This window comes from Sorex fumeus, unplaced genomic scaffold (assembly GCF_029834395.1).
Source record: "Sorex fumeus unplaced genomic scaffold, SorFum_2.1 ptg000010l, whole genome shotgun sequence".
NCBI classification, from domain to species: domain Eukaryota; kingdom Metazoa; phylum Chordata; class Mammalia; order Eulipotyphla; family Soricidae; genus Sorex; species Sorex fumeus.
This window is the reverse complement of record NW_026606067.1, coordinates 30,256,323-30,278,957: the sequence shown is the minus strand read 5'-3', so window position 1 is coordinate 30,278,957 and position 22,635 is coordinate 30,256,323. Positions and strand designations below refer to the sequence as shown.

The 22,635-nt window shown below is 36.6% G+C and overlaps 1 protein-coding gene across 1 annotated transcript in view; it reads left to right on the top strand.

Annotated features, from left to right (window-relative positions):
• Window positions 1–22,635, top strand: part of WDR49 (WD repeat domain 49) — a 211,590-nt gene that overhangs the window by 31,356 nt on the left and 157,599 nt on the right. Inside the window, exons 2-6 of the mRNA XM_056110563.1 lie at window positions 76–513; window positions 2,882–3,055; window positions 6,542–6,716; window positions 18,064–18,231; window positions 20,249–20,397. Coding sequence (XP_055966538.1) covers window positions 76–513; window positions 2,882–3,055; window positions 6,542–6,716; window positions 18,064–18,231; window positions 20,249–20,397 — 1,104 coding nt within the window. The remainder of the gene's footprint in view (window positions 1–75; window positions 514–2,881; window positions 3,056–6,541; window positions 6,717–18,063; window positions 18,232–20,248; window positions 20,398–22,635) is intronic.

The window sequence follows — 22,635 nt, the reverse complement described above, 5'->3', positions numbered from 1 at the left end:
CTCCAATTTTCCTTTGGGTAGCAAAAGGTTTTTATGATACTTTCACTTTTGTCTTATTTTTGTTGTCTTTCTTAGCTTCCAGAACACGGGCACAGTATTTCTATGTCCCGAGCAGAGTTTGTAGAGAGAATCACTGAGATTATTGGCTGGGGCACAAAAGAAGAATATGGAGAGCTCTTTGATAGAGTGGATGTGGTCCAAGATGGCTTCATTAATTGGGACAAACTGACTTCATTTATGCTGCTGACACTTGAGAATGATGAACAAGCAAAGACAACAATTGCTCCTCAGTGGAAAGATTTTGAGTTCCTGCCAATGAAACATAAAGACACAATCCAAAAAGTAATTTTCTTAAAAAGTTCAAGCCGTTATCTGACCATCAGTAAGGAAGGATTGTTAGGAATCTGGGGAGATAATTTAACGTTGCAGGAAACACGTCCCATCACTTCAGATGTCACAAAACTTAATCACTTGTGGGTGACCAGTCTTGTCTCTTTGGAAAATGTAAATAAGGTATGAAGTCTTTATTAATACATTTACTGCTTGTGAAGGGGTAAACTGATTTAATACGTTTCCTGATAAATATCAAGTACGATGCTATCACTGACAGATGTTGTGCTACTCTTCTGTATCTCTCATTTGATCTGGAGTTAATGCAAGCTTGCATAATCAAGTTACCAAGTGATCTGTTTGATTTCTCAAGCTACCTCTTGGCTGTTTGTAAATGATATTACTAATAATGTCTCAGATTTTGGGCTGTGTCCAAGTACAGTCATGTTACATTACCTAGCAAAGAAGACTTGTGCTAAATATGGTCATATTATATTATTTAGCAAATAAGACTTTTATTAACTCTGTAGCTTAGAACAGGATTATTGACCTATATGTATAACTGAGAGGCTATCAGCACATGGTAAAGCAAATATAGGGAAAAGCTTATTTGATTTTGAACATGCATTCCTTAGTTCACAAAATCTTATAGTTAAGACCTTGTCAGTCCAAACATCTTTATGCAACTAAATATCTGAGCAATAAAGTATATTGAAAGGAATATGCTTATGAAAAACTCTACTTAAAAGAGTCAACGTTATTAATATTTTATATTGAGGACGAAAAATTTTACTGTAAAGTATTTAAATGCTCATGAATAATATAAGGCTAAGAACCAGTATCCCAATGCCAGAGACGGTACAGGGCTTTAGGCATATGCCTTTCATCTGACCAACTCTGGTTCGTTTCCTGGTACAACATGGTTGAACATTGCTGATTGTGACTTGGGTAATTCCTGGCACTGTGAGGCCCCAACAACATAAAATATTTGAGCCTTAGCATTGAGCTACTTGAACGGTTGACTGAGAATTACCATGAAGTTTCTCTGGACTCCTTGAGTATGACTTGGAAGCTTCTTCAACAACAGCAAAAATAACAACCAAACCCTAAGTAAAGAAACTTAAAAAAGAGAAGCACTCTTAATTACCCTCAAATTACACCTAATCATTTTAAATCTATACTTAGCCTCAGATAAAATGCAAAGTACTCTTTTAGGGCTAGGGAAGTAATTCAAATGGTTAGTGCATGCATTTTGCAGGCCTGAGACAAAGAATGTGATCCCAGTGATCTTGCTGTAAGAATAATATTGGCCTTATTAGGGAACTTGAGAAATTTCTCTCTTCTACTTTTTGTGAATAGGATCAGTGTTCATCATTTAAATATTTGGCTGGTATTTATTTATTTATTAATTTTTGAAGCTATATGGGTCTTGAAATTTCTTTGAGGGATTTAAAAAATTATTAAGTCAATATTTCACCTTCATATCTGCTGATATTTTCTACTTCTTTTATTTACTTTTGTAATGTTGTGTTTCTAGGAATTAATTTAAGTTTTATAATTTGTTGGTAAATTATTGTTTATGATATTTTATTATAATTCTTTAATTTTTTAATTACAGTTTTTATTTTGCTTTGGGATTGTGCTTGGCTGTGCTCAGGGCTTACTCCTGCCTCTGTTCCTGTTGGGGCTTTGTAGTTTCAAGGATAAAACCAGGTGTACTGTATGCAAGATAAGCACCCTACTCTCTGTATTATCAATCCAGTCCCTCTTATATTTAAAATATTTAAATATTTAATTTTAAATATTTAAATTTCTGATTTTGATAATGTATGTCTTCTCTTTTCCTTTGGGTTACTCTAACTGAAATTTTTTCACTTGTATCAGTGCATTTATTTGCCCTTTTAAAAATCATTTGTAGGCTATTATCTGACTCAGAAGACTGCCTACAGAGCTTGTAATCATTGTGAAAGCTTCTGCTTGCTTTGTAAAACATGATGTTTTAAGTTTCTAGTGTGACTGGCAGTTTATTACAGCTTCCTATGTCTTAGTTTCCTTTATGCAATTAGTCATCTGGTCAATTATGGATTAGAATAAGTTTGTGGGAGTGTGGAGTGGGGAGAGGAAGAACTTATGTTCAAATGTCCTTCATGAGATAGTTTTCTTCTATCTAGAGACCAAAGTTTATTGCAGCTGGAGTGACAGTATAGCAGGTAGGGCATTTGCCTTGCACGTGCCAGGTTCAATTCCCGGCATCCCATATGGTCCCCAAGCACTGCCAGGGGTAATTCCTGAGTGCAAAACCAGAAGTAACCTTTGAGCATTGCCAGGTGCAACCCAAAAAGACAAAATTAAATAAATAAAAAGTAAATAAATACATTTAAAAAGACATAAACTTACAAAAAAATAAAGCAAATTTGATTCACCATCTGTAATTCTTTAGCACTGCAGAGATTATCAGGGAGCAATGTCTGATTTGGCTAGGGTTTATATGTATGCTTTGCATATTGGTCTCATTAGGAATGCTTTCTGACTTATTGCTTTACTACTGCAGATAGCAGTGGCTTTTACAAGTAAAGAGATTTGTTTCTATGATCTGCTGTCTAAAGAATTATCTTGTCAATATAAACTTCAAGGCCTAAAAGGAACACCAATTTGCATGGATTATTGGTATGACCCTCTTGATGCCAATGAATCAATTCTTTCTTTTGGAGACATAACAGGAAAGGTAAGTGAGGGAATTATAAAATTGAACACTATGGATTCATTTTATCTTATTTTATTTTATTTTATTTATTAGTGAGACACCATGAGATACAGTTGTAGACTTACAAATTTTTGTGCTTGGGTTTTAATTATACAATGATCAAGTATCTATCCCTCCATCAGTGCCCATTTTACACCAACAATGATCCCAGTATCCCTCCCACACCCCATTCCCCCTATCCCACCCCGCCTCTGTGGCAGCATTCCCTTTTGTTCTCTCTTTCCTTTAGGGTGTTGTGGTTTGTAATAGAGATATTGAGTGGCCATCGTGTTCAGTCTATAATGTCTATGATGTACTTTCAGCACTCATCTCGCATTCTAAGTGAATCCTCCAAACACCCTTTACTTGGTGTTCCCTTCTCTCTCTGAATTGTCTTCCCCCCCCCCCCCCCCCCCCGCCGCCAGCATGTACTGCTGGCTTCCAAGCAGTGGAGCAGACCAGCTGGTACTTAACTCAACTATTCTTGGGTGTCCATCTCCCATTCTGTTATGTTATATTCCCCAGTTGAGTGCATGCTTTCTATGTCTGTCCCTCTCTTTCTGACTCATTTCCCGAAGCATGATGCTTTCCATGTAGAACCACTTGTACTTAAGTTCCATGACTTCATCTTTTCTAACAGCTGCACAGTATTCCATTGTGTAGATATACCAAAGTTTCTTAAACCAGTCATATATTCTCGTTCACTCGGGTTTTTTCCAGATTTTTGGATATTGTGAAATTGTTATTTGTTTGGGAGAGGGGAATTGTGGGGTATTCAGCAATGCTCAGGGCTTACTCCTGGCTCTGTGCCAAGAAATTTCACCTGGCAGTGAAATTAGGGGACAATATGGGAACAATATGGGATGCCAAGACTGAACCCGAGTCAGGTGCGTACAAAGTAAGTACCCTACTCACTGTACCATTGCCAATACACCTCAAAATTTTATTTTAAATAAAAATAGAATGAAGTATATTTGATCTTATAATTGAACACTAAACATGAAAAATATACATCATGTTGAAATTCCTCTTCTTTATTATATTAGCCATTCATTGATTTTTATATTCAAATTCATTTATTTTCCCCTATGTATAGTCTTATCTTCTTTATAAAGTGAAAAAATGTCAACTTTTTTCATTACAGCATTCTTAATTAATTATAATTAAGTGCTATTAAACATCTAAAATTTTGTGTCTTACATTATCTCATAAGTTTTCAAATTAATTTTTTAAATTTTAATTTCTAAGATTTAAAACTCATCAGCAATAGCCTCTTGGGAATATTTTTCATATAACTTGTAACAAAATGGTAGACATATTAAGAGGTAGTAGCACTGATACTCATGCATTAGATAGACTTCTTTCTTTTTATCAAATTCCATCGGACCTGAGAAATTAATACTTAATGAATGACAGTAGAATATTCCTGTGAACTGTTAAGTAGTCTAATTTGAACAATTTCCTTTTGTAATTGTTAGTTTTTCATTTTTATTGTTTTTAATTACACTTGATCTTACTCCCTGTGCTTCCATTTTAGTAGAAAAAACTGTTTCATATATCAGTAATGGTCCCAACAATAAATGGTTACTCATCAATCAAAAGGTAGAGAGTGGTTAGATGGAGTAAAATGGAAAACCCAACTATATGCTGCTTAAAAGATACTCATTAATTAAGTGATAATTGGAAACATATTTAAAGTGAAAGCATGAAAACTCGTTTTCCAAAACCAATCCAAAATTTTAAAAGGAATCAGAAAGAAAAAGCTGGAGTCTATGCTTTAATGTGGAAGTCCTAAATTCCATCCCTGACACCACATGGTTGTCAGAGCACCTCTGTGGTGTGGCCACTAAACATGATGGTATCACAAATAGCCCCTGAGCACTCTGGATATAACTCCAGAACAAACAAACAGAAAGTTTGAAAAGCAGGAACCGATATACAGACTTGAGCAAGAAGCAAATATAGATGTTTCATATGAATAAAAGTGTTAATACAATAGGAAGATAAAAAATTAAAATACATCTTACCCAAATGTGCCACCACCAAAATATATGTAACAAATATTAACAGACCCAGCAGCTGACTATAATAACAGAGCATTTTAACACCCATAAAATGGTGACAGATCTTCCAGAAAACAAAACAGAACAAGAGAACAATGATCTTCAGCGATGAGTCAGATGAACAGGGCACAGAGGAGACTGATGAAGACTATGCTCCTAATGCCACAAGGGCTTATTCTTGACTCTGTGCTCCAGAATCACTCCTGGCAGTCATTGGAGACCATATGCAGAGCTGGGATTGGAACATGGGTTGAATCTGTGCAATTTGTGCCTTACCCCCTGTACTATCTCTCCTGACTACCCTGTGAAACATGTTTAGTGATAGATAAAACCATATGTTGGGCACAGAGCATCAATAAATATATGACAGTTAAAGGCATATTAAACATTTTAAAATAAATTTTAAGGAGGCGCTCAGGTTTACAATACAGTGAATCATAGTTACCTTGCACACTTTATTCAGGAAATTCAACAAAATCATACATTTAAGATGGGTTGATAAAACGTTTTTCAAAAACTATACTTCTCATTTCTTTTAGTGATATATAATTTTTTTTTTGCCATATCTGGCTGTGCTCAGGGCTTTCTTCTGGTTCTGTACTCAGAGCTTGTTCTTGTTGAGTATAAAGGACTCTATCAGGTGCCAGGGATCAAACTTGGGGTTTGTTGAATGCAAGGCAAAAGCCCTACATGCTGTACTATTGTTTCAGACCCCCAGAGGTACATAAATTAAATTAACATTATGAATAATTTTGTTACTATGCTTTAAATTTTTCACAAAATAGTTAAAACTTAGAAGTGTAAAATTTAGTATGAGTAATTAAGAAAATTTTAAAAAGAAATCTTAATAGGACTATGAAATTATGAAAGTGTGTTTTTCCTAAGAAAGGGGATATTGGTTTTATATTTAAAGATATTTTATTATAGATAATCTTTAATTGGGCTGGAATGATAGCACAGCACTTAGGGCCTTACACGGGTTCGATTCCTCCGTCCCTCTTGGAGATCCCAGCAAGCTACCGAAAGTGTCCCACCCGCACGGAGAGCCTGGCAAGCTCCCCGTGGCATATTTGATATGCCAAAAATAGTAACAAGTCTCACAATGGAGATGTTACTGGTGTCTGCTCAAGCAAATTGATGAACAAAGGGAGAACAGTGCAGTGCTAGTGCTATTGTTTTTTAATGACAAATACATAAGAGCAGCAAGTCATAAATTGCTTTTGGTAATTGCTTTGCAAAACTTGTCTTTGTTCTCTTATTAATATAGCTGCCAGAATCCTCTAAATAACATCAAAGAAATTTCTATTACTATAGCATCTATTTCTTATTAATAATAAGGGCACAATTTTTTTTTTGCTGTGACTACTCTTCCCATGCCTGATTTTCTTTCAATGTCTCTCTCAAGGTTCAAGCAGTTGTTTTCACTACAGCCTTGATATCCCTCTTTGAACGTCCTGCCAATGCTTGTGAAGATGAGGAAGTCACTTTGACTATTAACTGGAAAGAGCTTCTCTCTGGCTACCATACATGTTGCTATACATTAGAACACAAACTGCATCATGGAGATTGGGTCAGGCAAGGTACTGAATTTGAATGGTAATGAAAGAAAATGATCATTTTCTACACACACATTCTTTAACAACAATGTTTCACACAGAAGTGTTCAGGTTTAGAAGACAATAATAACTTGGTCTCTATTCCCTGCATATAAGTAGGAATTATTTATTCCTTTCATTTCTTTCTAAAATTCATGCCTCATACAATTAATTCCGGTGAATAGTACACAGGAACTCTCAAGAGAAGTAAAAAAAAAAAAAAGAGATCAGAGTCTATTTAACTTAAACCGTACTGCCTAAAATAAATTTTTAAAAGAATAGTATAAAGAGGTATAAGAGAGAGTACAGCTTGTAAAGCACTTGTCAGAAATGTAGTCAAACAGGTCTGATCTCTGGCACCACAAACAGCCCCCAAAACACACCAGTAATGAACTTTGAGCATAGAGCCAGAAGTAAGCCCTGAACATAGTTGGGTATCACCAAAAACAAAATAATAGTGTTGGTAATAATATGATAATAAGTTTCACAGGAAGAGATGTTAGAAAGTCTTCGTAGATAGTTTGAGTTCATATTTGACAGAACATAAAACAGCGACACACTGAAGTTCTTCGACAAACTTGCAGAAATGTGGGATATACAGCATTTGGGAAAGGTTGATTTGACAGTTCTGTTCAGCACAGTTGGAGGGCAAGATGAGAACTGCAACAGGTGATGCCTTTGATGAGAAAAACGAAAATGAAGCATGGAAAGAAATAAGCAACTTTTATTTTTAAAAAAGTGTCTTCAGTTCTTAAGGTCTGAAAACAGTGGAATGTTGAGCCATTTTGAAACATCTTGCAAAGAAATAAAAGCTCCCAATTGGAAAATATTCTTTTCTTTATATCATGGATGCCTATTGGGCTCAATGCTCAGACTTTTCCCGGATGGCCTTCTTAATGTTCACTTTCTTTTGGACTTTTTATTCTGAATACTTCATCTCCTGTAACCATACAAGTGTTTCCAGCCAGTTTGTTCTGGAAACGTTTCTCGTATTTTCAGTCTCCTTGTTTTGCCTCTATCCTTTCAACTCAAAAATCACTCTTTCTTGCACCTTTTGCATGGTTCTCAAATTTTGCCCTGCACCTGGCTCCTTAAAAATATGCAAAATCTGTGAACCAAACTTATTAATTTCCATGTCATATCAAGATTTTAGTCCTGCCTATCACAACCCTCCCAACCCATAAGAAAATTTGGAAACCTTATATGCAAATTGCATTTACTATAGAAATTGAAAATTAAAACAATATTCTTGCATGAGTCATACCTTTTTAAAAACATTTTATTAATTCACCGTGAGATATAGTTACAAGCTTTCATGTTTGAATTACAATCACACAATGATCAAACATCCATCCCTCCACCAGTGCACATTCCCACCACCAATGTCCCCAGTATACCCCCACCTTTCCCACCCTCCCATTGCCTCCATGGAGTCATGCCTTTTATTGTTTTTAATGCCACTACAGCAAACAGGATTTTATAGGACTTGCTCCTTCTCACTGCTCTTAAGCAGTTTAATTTCGATATACCTTCGTTTTCAAGTGATCCATGTGTGTTATTCTGCTTGACATGATTTGTTAATCTTGTATAAATGGATATATTGTTTTCCTCTGAGGCTGCTGTTATATATATATAGATATATATATATTTATATATATATTAAATGTGATATATATATCAATATTATATATATATCTATATCACTTAAGTTTCATTTTTATGCCTTCAAGTTTCTGCACCCTTTTAGATATGTAGAGTAGCTTCAAAGGATGGGGCTTACCGCTCTGGCTCCAGAGAACCAATGTTCCCCAACCTAGTGCCTTCAGAGCTGCTGTTCAAGGTGCATCCAATAGAACCATAACATGTATGGTAACCTCCGAGAATTGTGGCATGGCGGGGTCACTGCCATAGTTGGACAGCATCCTAGCTGGCTGTGGTTGTTGCAGCATTATTCCAGCAGATCTAGAAAGCTAAGCATCAAACTAATGAGAATTTATCTTGAGCCTAATACTTAATGGATAATTTCCTCTTAGGTTTTAATATTTGTTCGATAACTTTTAAGCACTGTCTTCATTCTTCTTTCTTCCTTTTGGAATGATGTCACAGCTTAAAGAGAAATTTGCCTTTTTCAGAATTATAGTCTGAACACCCAAGAGTAGTAGAGATAAAGACCAGGAAGTTTTCCCCATGTCTTGGAAGCCAGCCTCACATGCTGGGGAAAAGGCAGCTCAGACAGAGAAGGGAAGACCAAGTAAGGGATGTTGGGAGGACCCGCTCAGGTTGGGAGATGCATGTTGAAAGTAGACTATAGACCGAACACGATGATCACTCAGTACCTCTACTGAAATCCACAATATCCCAAAGGAGAGAGAACAAAAGGAAATGCCCTTCCACAGAGGTGGGGGGTGGCAAGAGTGGGGTGGTAAGAGGGATACTGGGATCGTTGGTGGTGGAGAATAGGCACTGGTTGAGGGATGGATACTTGATCATTGTATGACTGAAACGCAAGCATGAAATGGGGGCGAGGGATAGTAATAGGTGCTGATTAGTTTGTGGAGAGCAGAGTCTTCATGAAAGGGATTATTTCCTCTATGAAAGAGAATCACAGGAACCTCTAACTTCTTGCCCATAGAGAAGAAACAGTGGGAAACAGACATAAAGTAGGAAGCAGGCCATAAAGTAGGATGCATGCTCTCCCCAGACAAGGAATTTCTCAGCATATTGATTTTGGACTTCCAGGCTTCCAGAACTATGAGAAGCAAAAGTTTAATCAACTCACTCTGCGAGTTCAAGAGTGGGTGCACATTGTGTTTGGTGGCTGAGAGCCGCCTTCTCAAGCTTCCCCAGCAGAGGAACAAGGAGACAGGGGGATCACGGCTAGATGGCAAAAATGGTCTATTTAGTGCAGAGCTGTGAACATACTTATAGAACATGTGTGGGGTACATTTACAGAGGTAAAGCATTAAATGTCGGAAATTCTCTTGGGATGATTAACTCAAGGAGATACTCTGTCTTCCAGGAACGTCTATATTGCTTTTCTCTTTCCCTTTAGTTGTACTTATTAAATAACTTCCCTTTAATTGTACATATTAATTAAGTTTACTTCTTATTAATACTTGCAGTTATTTGGATAAACACAGTAGGAAATATAGATTCCAAAGCCTACTTCTCTGGGCTCTGAAGGCCAGTAAGGCTTTTATTGTAAATCCCAGGTTAAATCCTGGACTGATTTAGCTTTTCCTTCCCAAGGGGGGTCCTGCCTCTTAGGTTATAATGGCTTTCACTAAGGGTTGCTCATAAAAGCACTGTAAAGGTCTCTGGGGAGAGGAAAAGGAACAATTCACTGATGAAGCCTAAAACACTTAGGGTTAAAATCCAACACCATCCAATCTTTGGATTCAGTTATAGCACACTGAACAAACTAAGCATTGGGTAAATGCCATTGGAAAAATATTTTTTTCCAAAGAAAAAAAACGAAGAAGAAAAGGAGAGAAAATTTCGCTAAACATTTGTGAATATTTAAAGAGTTTTTTGTGTGTTAAAAGAAAGTGGTTGGCGGTAATAAAATATATTTACAAATAACAGAGTGATACCTAATAAAAGGATGTCAAGGCAAATGCAGTTAAGGGGGTAATTCAAATACAGAAGGTAAAGGGAAATATATAGGTGAAGTATTTATTTAAAATGGTATCACATTTTAAGTTTTAAAAAGAGCCATTTATTTTCTTTTTAATTATGATCGAGTTAATATGGTTACAATAGTGTTCATGTTTATGGTTTTGATTTGCAAAGGTCCTGCACTCCTCCTAGCAGAGATCCCAAAGACCCTCCACCACTGACTGTCCTTCCTCAACTCACTCCAATGTTTCTTACTTTCTTCCTTTACTCCACTACTTAGAATCTTAGTTTTGTAATCTAAGGCCCTCATTCCATACTAGTTATTCCCTGTTTTGTTTCTTTATATCCAACAAATGAGTGAGCCTTTGTAAGGGGAATCAACTTCAGTCAGCTACGCATTGAGTACTTGTTAACATGCTTAGAAATAGAGGTTAGAAATGTAAATAAACTTTCTGTTTGTTTGTAACACTATTATTTCAAAAGGTGCATAGAGAAATGCAGAAATGCTGATGTGTGGGGAAGGAGGAAGACATGTTAGAATGCAACAAAGCACAGTGTGCTCAGAGGGATCAGGTGCCAAGATCTTTAGGACTTTGTCAGGACAAACTGGCATGGACTGTTTTTCTCTGATACCCTTTCTCACCCTAGCAACATATATTTAAATCCTTATGGAATTTTAAGGATTGTTTTTTTTTGCTGATTTCCTTCTCAGTGTGAGGAGGTTATATACAGTAAAGGGGAAAAAAAGAAACGCATAAACAAGTATGGTGATAATGTTTCACTGAAGCTACAGGGAAATTATCTATAAAATTGGAATGTCAAGGAAAAAAGTGTCAGACGTAAGAGTATTAGCTTATTGCTTTCAAATAATGTTCAGAAGACTTGTTTAGGAGGCTGAAGGAGGAAATGTTTTCATCTCATCTGAGTGGTTCTATGTCATATTTTAATGGAAAAATAATTGCATTCTGAACAGCCTATAAAGTAAGTACAGAGATTTGGGGCAAGAGCAGCGAGACATCAATGTTTTAAATCTCAGAGAATTTTTCTTTTCTTTGTTCTTTTCATATAGATGATATGAAACCTGGAAATCATCTACTGAAAGTGTGGCCAACTAGTGAAAATATATCAGAGCCCGAGCATTTCATAGCCAATAGATTTGTAATAACAAATACTTTCCTAACCAGTCCAATTAAGGGTACATTACTTCTTAGCCTATAGTTTAAAGATTAGCATTTGTGTCAGTGCTTAGGAACGTCCTGGTTTTTAGGGAAGTCCTGGGTCTTGCAACGTGGGTCTTGTGAGAGACATCCAGTTATCTAGTCTGACCCCCACCCTTCTTGTGACTTACAACTCGAAAACCCATATCTGAATTCCTTGCTCAGGGGCAGAAAAACCAGTTATTTTGCAATGCGGGTTCCTGTTAAGCTAAGCTAAATTAATTCTGGTGGTGGTCCATTTTGGGCCTGTCCCTCACATTGCCAACACTAAAAAAAATACGTTTTAAAAAAATTTTTTTAATTGTATTGAGACATCCCCTCCTAGGAGTCTCCCCTCCCCCCAACCCCTTTCCTCCACCCCCAGATGCCTTTGTTTGACCATGGCTAAGAGAAGGTACAAAACAAAATCAGTAATTGCTGTACTAATTAATGGAGTTGCAGAAAATTTAGGATCCAGATACCAGGCTATTTTTCTTAGAGAGACTTCAAAATTGATCAAAACACCATGCATGGGAAAGGAAGCCAAACTTAGCCTGAGAGTTGTTCCTGTTTCTGCATGTAAATCAGTGCTCTACACAAAAAAAGTTGAGGTGTAGCTGAGCTAGCCAGAACAGGCTGCATTTTCTGCCAGTTTCCTCACTGTATTTAAAGCAGTTGACTCAGCTGAGAGCTGGTGACAGAGTATTGAAGAAAGAGAATTCTTCCTGCAACACATCCTGATCCATAGTGGAAATATAAAACCCATTAAACATGGAACTGTCACAGTTTGAAGCCATTTCGTTGATTGTATCATTTTTTAAATATGTCCTACTATGCTGAATTATATGTAATTTGATTTTAAAAATGGAACAGATATTCTTTCTTATCATTCTGAAATGAAACAATATAGGAAGCTTGTGGTGGTCTTATAGAATGGGACTCCAGTTTCAAAATAATAAAGGCATCTAAAAATAAGAGAACATCAAAGTAATTTCAGGGTATTTTCCCAAGTCACATGACTCAACAAGTGAGAGACTGAAAAATAATCACAAATCTATTTCTGATTATAGAATGACCCAATTTCTACCCTTCTACAGTTTTTCTCTCTTGGCAAATGATATGGAGTGGGCTTGCTCTATCTTACTCTAAGTGCACTTAATAGCATTACTTACTTAGGTTTTAGGTATCACTTTTCAGTTTTCAAATCACTTTGTTCATATTAACTAATTGTCATTACATTTGAGAGCACCCTTGAGACCAAGGATCATTACAGGTTCTCTTAATGCCCTTTTTATAACTAAGTGGCAGAGAGTAGAAGAATAGAAAATAATCATCATAATGGACAGACATGATAAAGTTGGGTTTTTTTCCCCCCAAATGTTATCTACATGTAATTATAAAAAATTTGTTAAAACCAAACTCTAGACTCACCAATAATATTTAAAAAATCATTAATCTTATCACCTTACAGTTTCCTAACTTGATATTATATTATGACCTATCATCTTTTCTCTATTCAAAAGTGATAAAAGAATTTTTTATGTCACAGATAATTTTAATTTTAAGAAAATACTTTTACTTGCCTTTCACTCTGACATTCTCCATGATTCTACATTTTAATGGGAACCAAGTTATATATTGGTTTAGAAGTAAATTTTGAAGAGTTCAGCCTCTGATATGTTGCAGTAAATACAGACATTTACAGGCCTGTAAATGTCACTCGGTAGCCTGCAGATTCAAGTCTTTGAATTCCAATACTTTGAATACCAGAGAAGAATGCACTAATTTCTATCCTTTTTTATAGCCTAAAGATGAGGCTTGGCTACAATGTGGGAACAACAAAAAATATTTTTCTATATAGAATTTTTTTAGTTTTATTATACTATAATGATATTATGGATTTAAAACGATCTGAAGATATAATTAAAGTATTTTGTATACTATAGATCTCATAATTTTGTTTCGCTCAGTTAAGTTAAAATAACGTGAAATTTTCTTTGAAAAAAGGGAAATCTCAATAAGTTGCTTCTCTATAAGCATTTTTGTCACTATACTTTATTTGATTGGTTTTTCTGTTTTGTTTTGTTTTGTTTTGTTTTTGCTTTTTTGGGGTCATACCTGGTAATGCACAGGGGTTACTCCTGGCTCTGCACTCAGGAATTACCCCTAGCAGTGCTGAGGGGACCATAGGGGATGCTGGGAATAGAACCTGGGTCGGCCGTGTGCAAGGCAAACGCTCTACCCACTGTGCTATTGCTCCAGCTCCGTGTCACTATACTTTATAATGTTGTAGCAGTTATCCAGCAGATGACAAGAAACTATTGGCCTAAAATTGTTATTACCAATGATTATCAAAGGATTCAATTACTTCTTTTCTTCTTAAGCTTGAAGTCGTCGGGATGTGTCTTTTCCTTGTTTTATTAATCTGTGTGCATTGGGAAGATAGTAGATACATCTTTGAAGATAGGATGTAATATTTCAAAAGAGAGTATCTATAGACGGCATACTAATAAGCTCCATCTCATTAACTTAGTTTTAAATTGGTAATATGAAGCCATATATTTTATGAAATAGATATGAAATGGACTTGCCAGGATATTCAAAGGAGGCCAGAGTTGAAAATTTCCTTAATTAGGAGGAGGTGTACTCTGACATACGGCTAGGGAGCCTGAAGGATGGGAAGAAAACAAGGTTGGGAAGGGGCTACGGTTGGAAAAAGGTTGAAAACACTTGGCTAGAGGAAAAGAAATGCATTTATTTAACTTTTGCCTCCCAGAATTTTCTTCTTTTTAGGATTTATTTGGGAGTGTATAAATTCATCTATAACATATATATTTATTTATACAGTATAAATAAAATTAATTTATTTTTTTTCCTTTTTTGGTCACACCCAACTGGAGCGATAGCACAGCGGGTAGGGCATTTGCTTTGTACACAGGGTTCAAGTACTCTGCCCTTCTCAGAGAGGCCAGCAAGATACCCAGAGTTTCCCGCCCGCATGGCAGAGCCTGGCAAGCTCCCCGTGGGCTATTTGATACGCCAAAAATAGTAACAACCTGTCTCACAATGGAGACATTACTGGTGCCTGCTCGAACAAATCGATGAACAACAGGAGGATAGTGCTACAGTACTACTAAATAAAATTAAGTTCCTTTATCTCAAAAGCAAAACTCTTTAAGTTACCTCTCTCATTATTGGTTTGATTGTTACCAGTAACAATACAGGTACCGTGATCTTCGTTTGGAGAAATAACTTTTTAAAATATTAAAATAACAAAGGATTTAAGACCCCTGTATCAGAGAAAAAAATATATCATTATCATTGCTATCGTTATATTTTGGCCACACTTGGAGGTACTCAAGTTTTACTTCTGACTTTGTGGTTAGTAATCACTTCCTGCAGGGCTCAGGGTACCATAATGTGGTGCTAGGGATTTAACCCAAATCAACAATATGCAAGCCAAGTGCTCTATCTGCTGTAGCTATTGCCCTGGCCCCATACAAAGGGCATTAAAATTAACTGCACCGTGAATATTGGCATAGATGGGTCAGTTCCTCTTATTCTCATGAATCTTGAAGGCCAAAAGAAGGAAAGTACTTGCACAACAGCAGGTCAGCTTCAGGAAAGGAATATAAAGCATAGGGAACTACATCTTTTATAATAGACAAAAGGCAAATTTGTGTTTTGCTACAAAGTAAGACACTGTTTTCATAATTACTAGTAGCAATTTTGTCCACTATTTACTTCAAGGAGAATCACTATTCCAAAACTATTTTCTATACAAACACCCCTGACAAATAGTCTGCAACATAGGGTTGCCAGTGATTAATTTCATAAGCAGTGCAGGATTGATAGTAATCCACTGAGAATTGTCTACTATGAGTCCTACTCTTGAATCTATTTAATACGCAGTTTAAAAGAGCGATTTTCCTCTTTACTCTGTTAAAAAATTATTCTACTCTATGTGAAGCAGAAATTTGATCTTGAGGTCAAATAAAATGTTCTTGTCTGATTGCAAAGCTCAGCTTCCTCAGAGAGAGCATAAGGATATGAGTCTGACATTTGGAATGTGAGTGTGACAGGAGAGGACTAGTCCTACCAACCTAAAATCATTTTCCTGGGTGGATAAGTTAGATTTTATTCTACAGTATGTGGAACTGGATCATTAGGGACAAAGGAACAGATTTCTTACCTGAGCTTCTTGGGAGGCAGGCTATGGGTGGAGGTGGTTAACAGGAGGAAACTTGACGACAGGTGGAAAGAAGTTGACACTGCTGGTGGGACAGTTGCAAAAACATTGTATGCCTAAAACTCAATTATGAATAACTGTAAATCACAGTACCTTAATAAAAATAAAATTATAATTAAAAATACTTTTCAAACTATTTAAAATACCCCCAATCCTTTTAAAGTCTTAAATCTGAAAATATTGTGAATCTTAACTTTTTAACTTCTCTTACTTTCTTTTTTAAAATTGAATCACAGATACACAGTTACAAAATTATTCATGATTGGGTTTCAGTCATATAATGTTTCCAACACCAGTGAAGGGTCTGGTGTTGGAATCTCAACTTTCCTTAAATGCTTTAATATTTATTTATTTATTTATTTATTTATTTATTTATTTTTTATTAGAGAAACACCATGAGGTACAGTTGTAGACTTACAAATTTTTGTGCTTGGGTTTCAGTTATACAATGATCAAGTACCCATCCCTCCACCAGTGCCCATTCTCCACCACCACTGATCCCAGTATACCTCCTGCCCCCCATCCCCCCATCCCACCCTGCCTCTGTGGCAGGGCATTCCCTTTTGTTCTCTCTCTCTCTCTTTGGGTGCTGTGGTTTGCAAAAGAGGCATTGAGTGGCAATCATGTTCAATCTATAGTCGACTTTCAGCATGCATCTCCCATCCTGGGAGGATTCTCCCAACACCCTTTACTTGGTGCTGCCTTCTCTATCTGAGCTGCCTTTCCCCCTAGCATGTGCGGCCGGCCTTCAAGTCATGGAATGAACCTACTGGTACTTATCTCGGCTATTCTTGGACATTTTTCGTCTCTTATCTTGTTACTTTATATTCCCCAGATAAATGAAATCTTTCTATGTCTGTCCCTCTCTTTCTGACTCATTTCGTTTAGCATGATACTTTCCATGTAGTACCACCTGTATGTAAATTTCATGACTTCATCTTGTCTAACAATGCTTTAATATTTAATCTATAGCACTATAGCACTGTCCTCCCCTTGGTCATCGATTTTCTCGAGCGGGCACCAGTAACATCTCCATTGTGAGACTTGTAACTGTGTTTGTCATATCAAATACACCACCGGGAGCTTGCCAGGCTCTGCCATGTGGGCAGGATACTCTCAGTAGCTTACCGGGCTGTCCAGAGGAATCAAACCCTGTCAGCCACTTACAACGCAAATGCCCTATCCACTGTGCTATCGCTATGTAAATGAAATAAAAATTTTGTTTTTTATACATTTATTATCCAGTTTATGAACTGTGACTTACAAATGTGTTGATAGTTGAATTTCAGGCATATAACATTTCAATACCAATCCCACTGCCGGTGTCTACTTCTGTCCATCAGAGTTCCCATATTCTTCCCTACTCCCAATTCCTACCCCATCCCTCTCCTGTCAATTTGACAGGCACGTTACAAAGTTTCAGTGGTTGTGGCTTAGATGTTGTCAAGTCTGTGTTCTGAACATATGGCTCTACCACTTACTTATGTCACCAGTATAACTGAAGTCCTGACCCATGTTCACCCATTACTTGCCTTTCTCTTCTTCCCCACTTTGATTTCTTTTCTTCTCTGACCACTGTGTCTATATACCACATCTTCACTCCAAAAAATAGTTTGACAGGCGCCTGACTGGAGTAATAATACAGCAGGTAGGGTATTTGCCTTACATGTGGCTCACCCAGGTTCTATCCCAGGAATTCCATATGGTCCCCAGAGCACTATCAGGACTAATTCTTGAGTGCAGGGTCAAGAATAACCACTGAACATTGCCAGATGTGGCCTTCCAAAACAAATGGAAAAAAAAGTGTTGACAAGAGATGGAGTTCCAGTTATCTTAATCTCAAACATTGCAGATCAGCCAAAATTTAAATAATCTATAGTTTGACATGAGATTAAGTTTTGAGATTAGAAGATGGTTTCTTAATTCCTGTTTGCCTGCTTGGCCCAGGAAGCAAATCCCAAGAATTTGACAATTAAATTACTAACACATCCAGAATCCATGTAGTTATTGTCACTAATGCTGTTTACTTCCCATATGGTCCAATTAAAAAAATCAAAGTATTCTTCCATTAGATTAAGAATATCAAAGTACATTTTGCTGTAAATTCTTACAGTAAATTTCTTTGTGGGAGGTTTTTTTTTTTAATTGGATTATGTCACTATATGACAAGTGATTTTTTTTGTCTTTCACATTCAACAATTTTGTTTTGCCTACATTGTACGAAATATTAACTAAAGAGTGTTCTTTCTCTCTCCCTCTTTCTCATCAGTTACTTACAATGCCTCTTTGGATGCTATTATTTCCAGTACAACCAGCAGTACAAATACCCTGGTGTTGGCTTGGAGAGAGAAATCAAAAAATCATGTTAAGATGACATCCTTCAACATTGCCCAGGGCATTCATGCTTTTGATTGCCACTCTCGGCTCAATTTAATTGGTATGTAAAATAAATCCTGGTAAATATGAGCGCCTCATAAATAATCTGGGATGCCTATTTGTATGCATAGAATCTCTCCATCTTATTGCTTTATTGCTAGAGAGATCAACTTGAACAGCTCACATTTATTGCCTGAGAATGTATGATAATGATGCATCAAAGTGTGCAGCATATCTGTCTGAACTATAACACTGGGGTAAAGACATGATAAAGAGGCCAATGCCTAATGATTCCTTTTATTAAAGTTGGTGGAGGATGCAAATAATCTAGGAAAGAAGGCAGTTTCTGCCACATCTGCCATTCTACTATCTTTCTAACAACATCAAATGATCATCCCAAGCAATACATTATTTTTCCTGCTAGTGCATGTGCACATGCACACACACACACACACACACACACACACACATGCACACACATGCGTGAACACACACACATGCACACACAAATGCGCACACACACGCACACATATGCACAAAATCACACATGCACACACACACACACACACGAACTGAAAAATGTGTAACTTTTTAGTTCACTTTTCATAATACAACCTCTAATGCTCTTTGAAGTATTTTAGAGTATTCTAGCTTTAGTTGACTAAAAGAAAGCACTTCTGATGCAAAATTATATATTCTGACTGAGAAAAAATCTATAATGCTTTTATGATTAAACAGAATAAATATTTAGGGATACTGAAAGCAGATAACTATATATATGCAATCTTAGTTAAGGCATAAAAATGAGGTATCATTGAAAATTAATAGATAAAATAAATTAATAATGTCTATTAATATCATGAAATATTAATAGGGAAAATTTTATACAGGGAGTGAACATAAATGTCCTATAGAAGGGGTCCCATTAACCTTAATCTAATAATTTACACTTTACACCAGATGAGAACTTGTAAGTCATGAAATTTTCAACAAAAGTAACTGAAAATGATGGTAAAAGAAACAGTGAATATGAACTCAGAAATACATCCATGTTAAACTTTCATGGAGTATTGTAAATTTATTTGGAAAGGCTGGGGATTGGTAAATTGGGTTTGGAAGGATTTATGCATCAAACATTTCATTGATTCTGAGATTGTTTTAATTCCTATACACTGATCACTTCTTGATACCTGAAAAAATTAGAGGAAATAAGCTCAGTATTCTAGCTAGCTCTAAGTGAGGGAATGATGGTGTGGTAGAATTGAATTTCCACATTTAAGAAACACGGTTATTCTCTGCCCTTGAATATATGTTCTCTCAATATACCCATTTAATGTTAAACCCCTTCTACAGGACATTTGTATTCTTTCTGAATAAAATTTGCAATATGAATGGCTCATGATATCAATAAATTTTCATTCTCATAATAAGGTTGGTCAAAAGCTAACTTTTCTTGAAAATATTTGATTGTTTTCATCATAGTGAAAATAATTCATTTTCTTATATTTTAAACTCGTTTGGAAACTTTAAATGTTGTTTCAGTTCTTAGTGCTGGGTAACTTTGAACACAGTTTACAGTCCTAGGTTGTGTTGACTAAAGAGGCACGATATTGGGACGACATTGTCCCTTCTGGTTAGGGTCCTCAGTGGGACCATATTGTATTTCACCTCATGTATAATCCTCTTGTACTACTCTCTCCATTTTCAGCTATTTTTAATGGTAAGACTGAGCTGTTAAGCACTGACACAATTTTCCTTTTATGCTCAGAAGGCAGTTGCTAACCTCCAGATACTTTAAAATGTATTTCAAAAATGTTGTTACTCATGAAATTAGGTATCTGTAGATAACGAAGCCACTAGATCCAAGATGACTGAAAGCATAGGAACCAAACTACAGTAATTAAACTTTAAAATGTATCTATCAGGGAATCAGGAAGTGGGGATGGGTGAAGGAGGATGGGTGAAGGGGTGGCAGGATTAGAAGTGAGAAACACTCTCTGAAACACTATTGTAAAAAACTTTGTGAATCATGGTGTTGTAATAAAAATAAAACACTTTTTTTCCCTAATTCTGATCAGCAACTGCTGGGATTAATAATAAAGTTTGCCTTTGGAACCCCTATGTTGTTTCTAAACCAGTTGGTATCCTGTGGGGTCATTCAACCAGTGTACTAGCTGTTCAATTTTTTGCTGCAAAGAACCAACTTTTCAGCTTCTCTGAAGATAAAGTAAGTAACATTGTACAATAGATTTACTTAGTGATGTCTCCCAGGTTTCTACTCAGATCTATCCTTCATCTTCATTTGAGATTGAATTGCTAACTACCATGTCTTTGGAAATTTGTGTTTGGAAATTTTACTGATGGTCACTTATGTGACTAAACCACTGGACAAAGTATATAACCAAGTTCTTAAATTGTTTTTTTAACAATGTACTTATAAGTTTAATTCTTATTATTAGTTCTCAGTAGGGCTGAAGCGATAGCACAGTGGATAGGGCGTTTGCCTTGCATGCGGCCGACTGGGGTTCGATTCCTCCACCCCTCTTGGAGAGCCTGGCAAGCTACCCCTGCATGGCAGAGATTGGCAAACACCCCATGGCATATTGGACATGCCAAAAACATTAACAACAAGTCTCACAATGGAGATGGTTCCTGGTACCTGCTCAAGCAAACCGATGAACAACTGGAGGACAGTGCTACAGTGTTACAGTTCTCAGTAGTCACATCTTGACAGTTTCCAGGGTTCTCACTAATATAATGCAGGGGTTGAAGGCTGGGGGATGGGCAACTACAAACAGTAATGGAGATGAGGAAATGTGATTTTGGTAAGATGATAATCAGGTTTAGCCAATTGTCTATTATTGATTTGATATTTAAAATACAGTAAGTTAGAAACTGAAGTAAATTTGGAGAGTATCTAGTACACTAAGAATCAATCATGCTTATAACTCTATTTCTTTTTTGATGACATTTATGGAACATTTTATATATGGTGGTGAAAACATGGGAATGAAATCAGATGGTCTATTAAATCCTGATCAAGTCTTATATTTTATTTATTTATTTATTTATTTATTTATATTTTTGGGTCACACCATGCAGTTCCTGGGGATTGCTCCAGGCTTACTGGTTTTGCAGTCAGGGATCACTGCTTTGGGGTTGGGGAAATATATGGGGTGCAGGAATCAAGGCCAGGCCTGTCAAGTGCAAGGTGAGTGCCTTACTAACTCTATCTCTCCAGCCCCCAATCACACTGCATACCTCTTATAACTTCTTTTGGAAATTTATTGATCTTTAACTTTCTTAAAATTTGTTTACATGACAAATTTCTATTTTTAACATGATTGATTTAGAGATTTGGTTAACATAGCTCAGATTAGAAGAACCATGATTGTGAAGAGAAGTGGGTGAATAGATGTACTGAGGTTAGAAACTGAGACTTTCAGTGATTATGGCTTTTCATTTACCCTAAAGTGACACTGTCTCATATTAAGATATAGATAGATATTTATCATTTTTTTATTAGTGAAACACCATGAGGTAGAGTTGTAGACTTACAAATTTTTGTGCATGGGTTTCGGTCATACCATGATCAAATACCCATCCGTCCACCAGTGCCCATTTTCCACCACCATGGATAATATCCCTTCCCCCATCCCCCCATCCCCTCCTGCCACTGTGGCAGGGCATTCCCTTTTGTTCTCTCTCTCCTTTTGGGTGTTGTGGTCAGCAAAAGAGACATTGAGTGGCAAACATGTTCAGTCCATCGTCTACTTTCAACATGCATCTCCCTTCCTGGGAGGATCCTCCAAACACCCTCCATTTGGTGCTCCCTTCTCTATCTGAACTGCCCTTTCCCCTAGAATACCCGGCTGGCCTCTAAGCTATAGAGTAATCTTCCTGGTGTTGATCTCAGCTATTCTTGGGTATTAATCTCATATTTTGTTATTTTATATCCCCCAGATGAATGCAATCTTTCTATGTCTATCCCTCTCTTTCTGACTCATTTCGCTTAGCATGATACTTTCCATATTGTACCACTTGTATGTAAATTTCATGACTTCATCTTTTCTAAGAGCTATATAGTACTCCATTGTGTAGATGTACCAAAGTTTCTTTAACCAGTCATCTGTTCTTGGGCACTCAGGTTTCTTCCAGTTTCTGGCTACTGTAAAGAGTGCTGCAATGAACAAACAAGTGCAGATGTCACTTCGACTATACATTTTTGCCTCTCTGGGATATATTCCCAGGAGTGGTATTGCTGGGTCAAATGGGAACTCAATTTCTAATTTTTTGAGAAGCGTCCATACTGTTTTCCAAAAGGGCTGAACTAGTCGGCATTCCCACCAGCAATGAAGGAGTGTCCCTTTCTCGCCACATTCGTGCCAGCATCAGTTGCTTTTGTTCTTTTGAATGTGGGCCAGTCTCTGAGGTGTGAGATGGTATCTCATTGTGGTTTTGATCT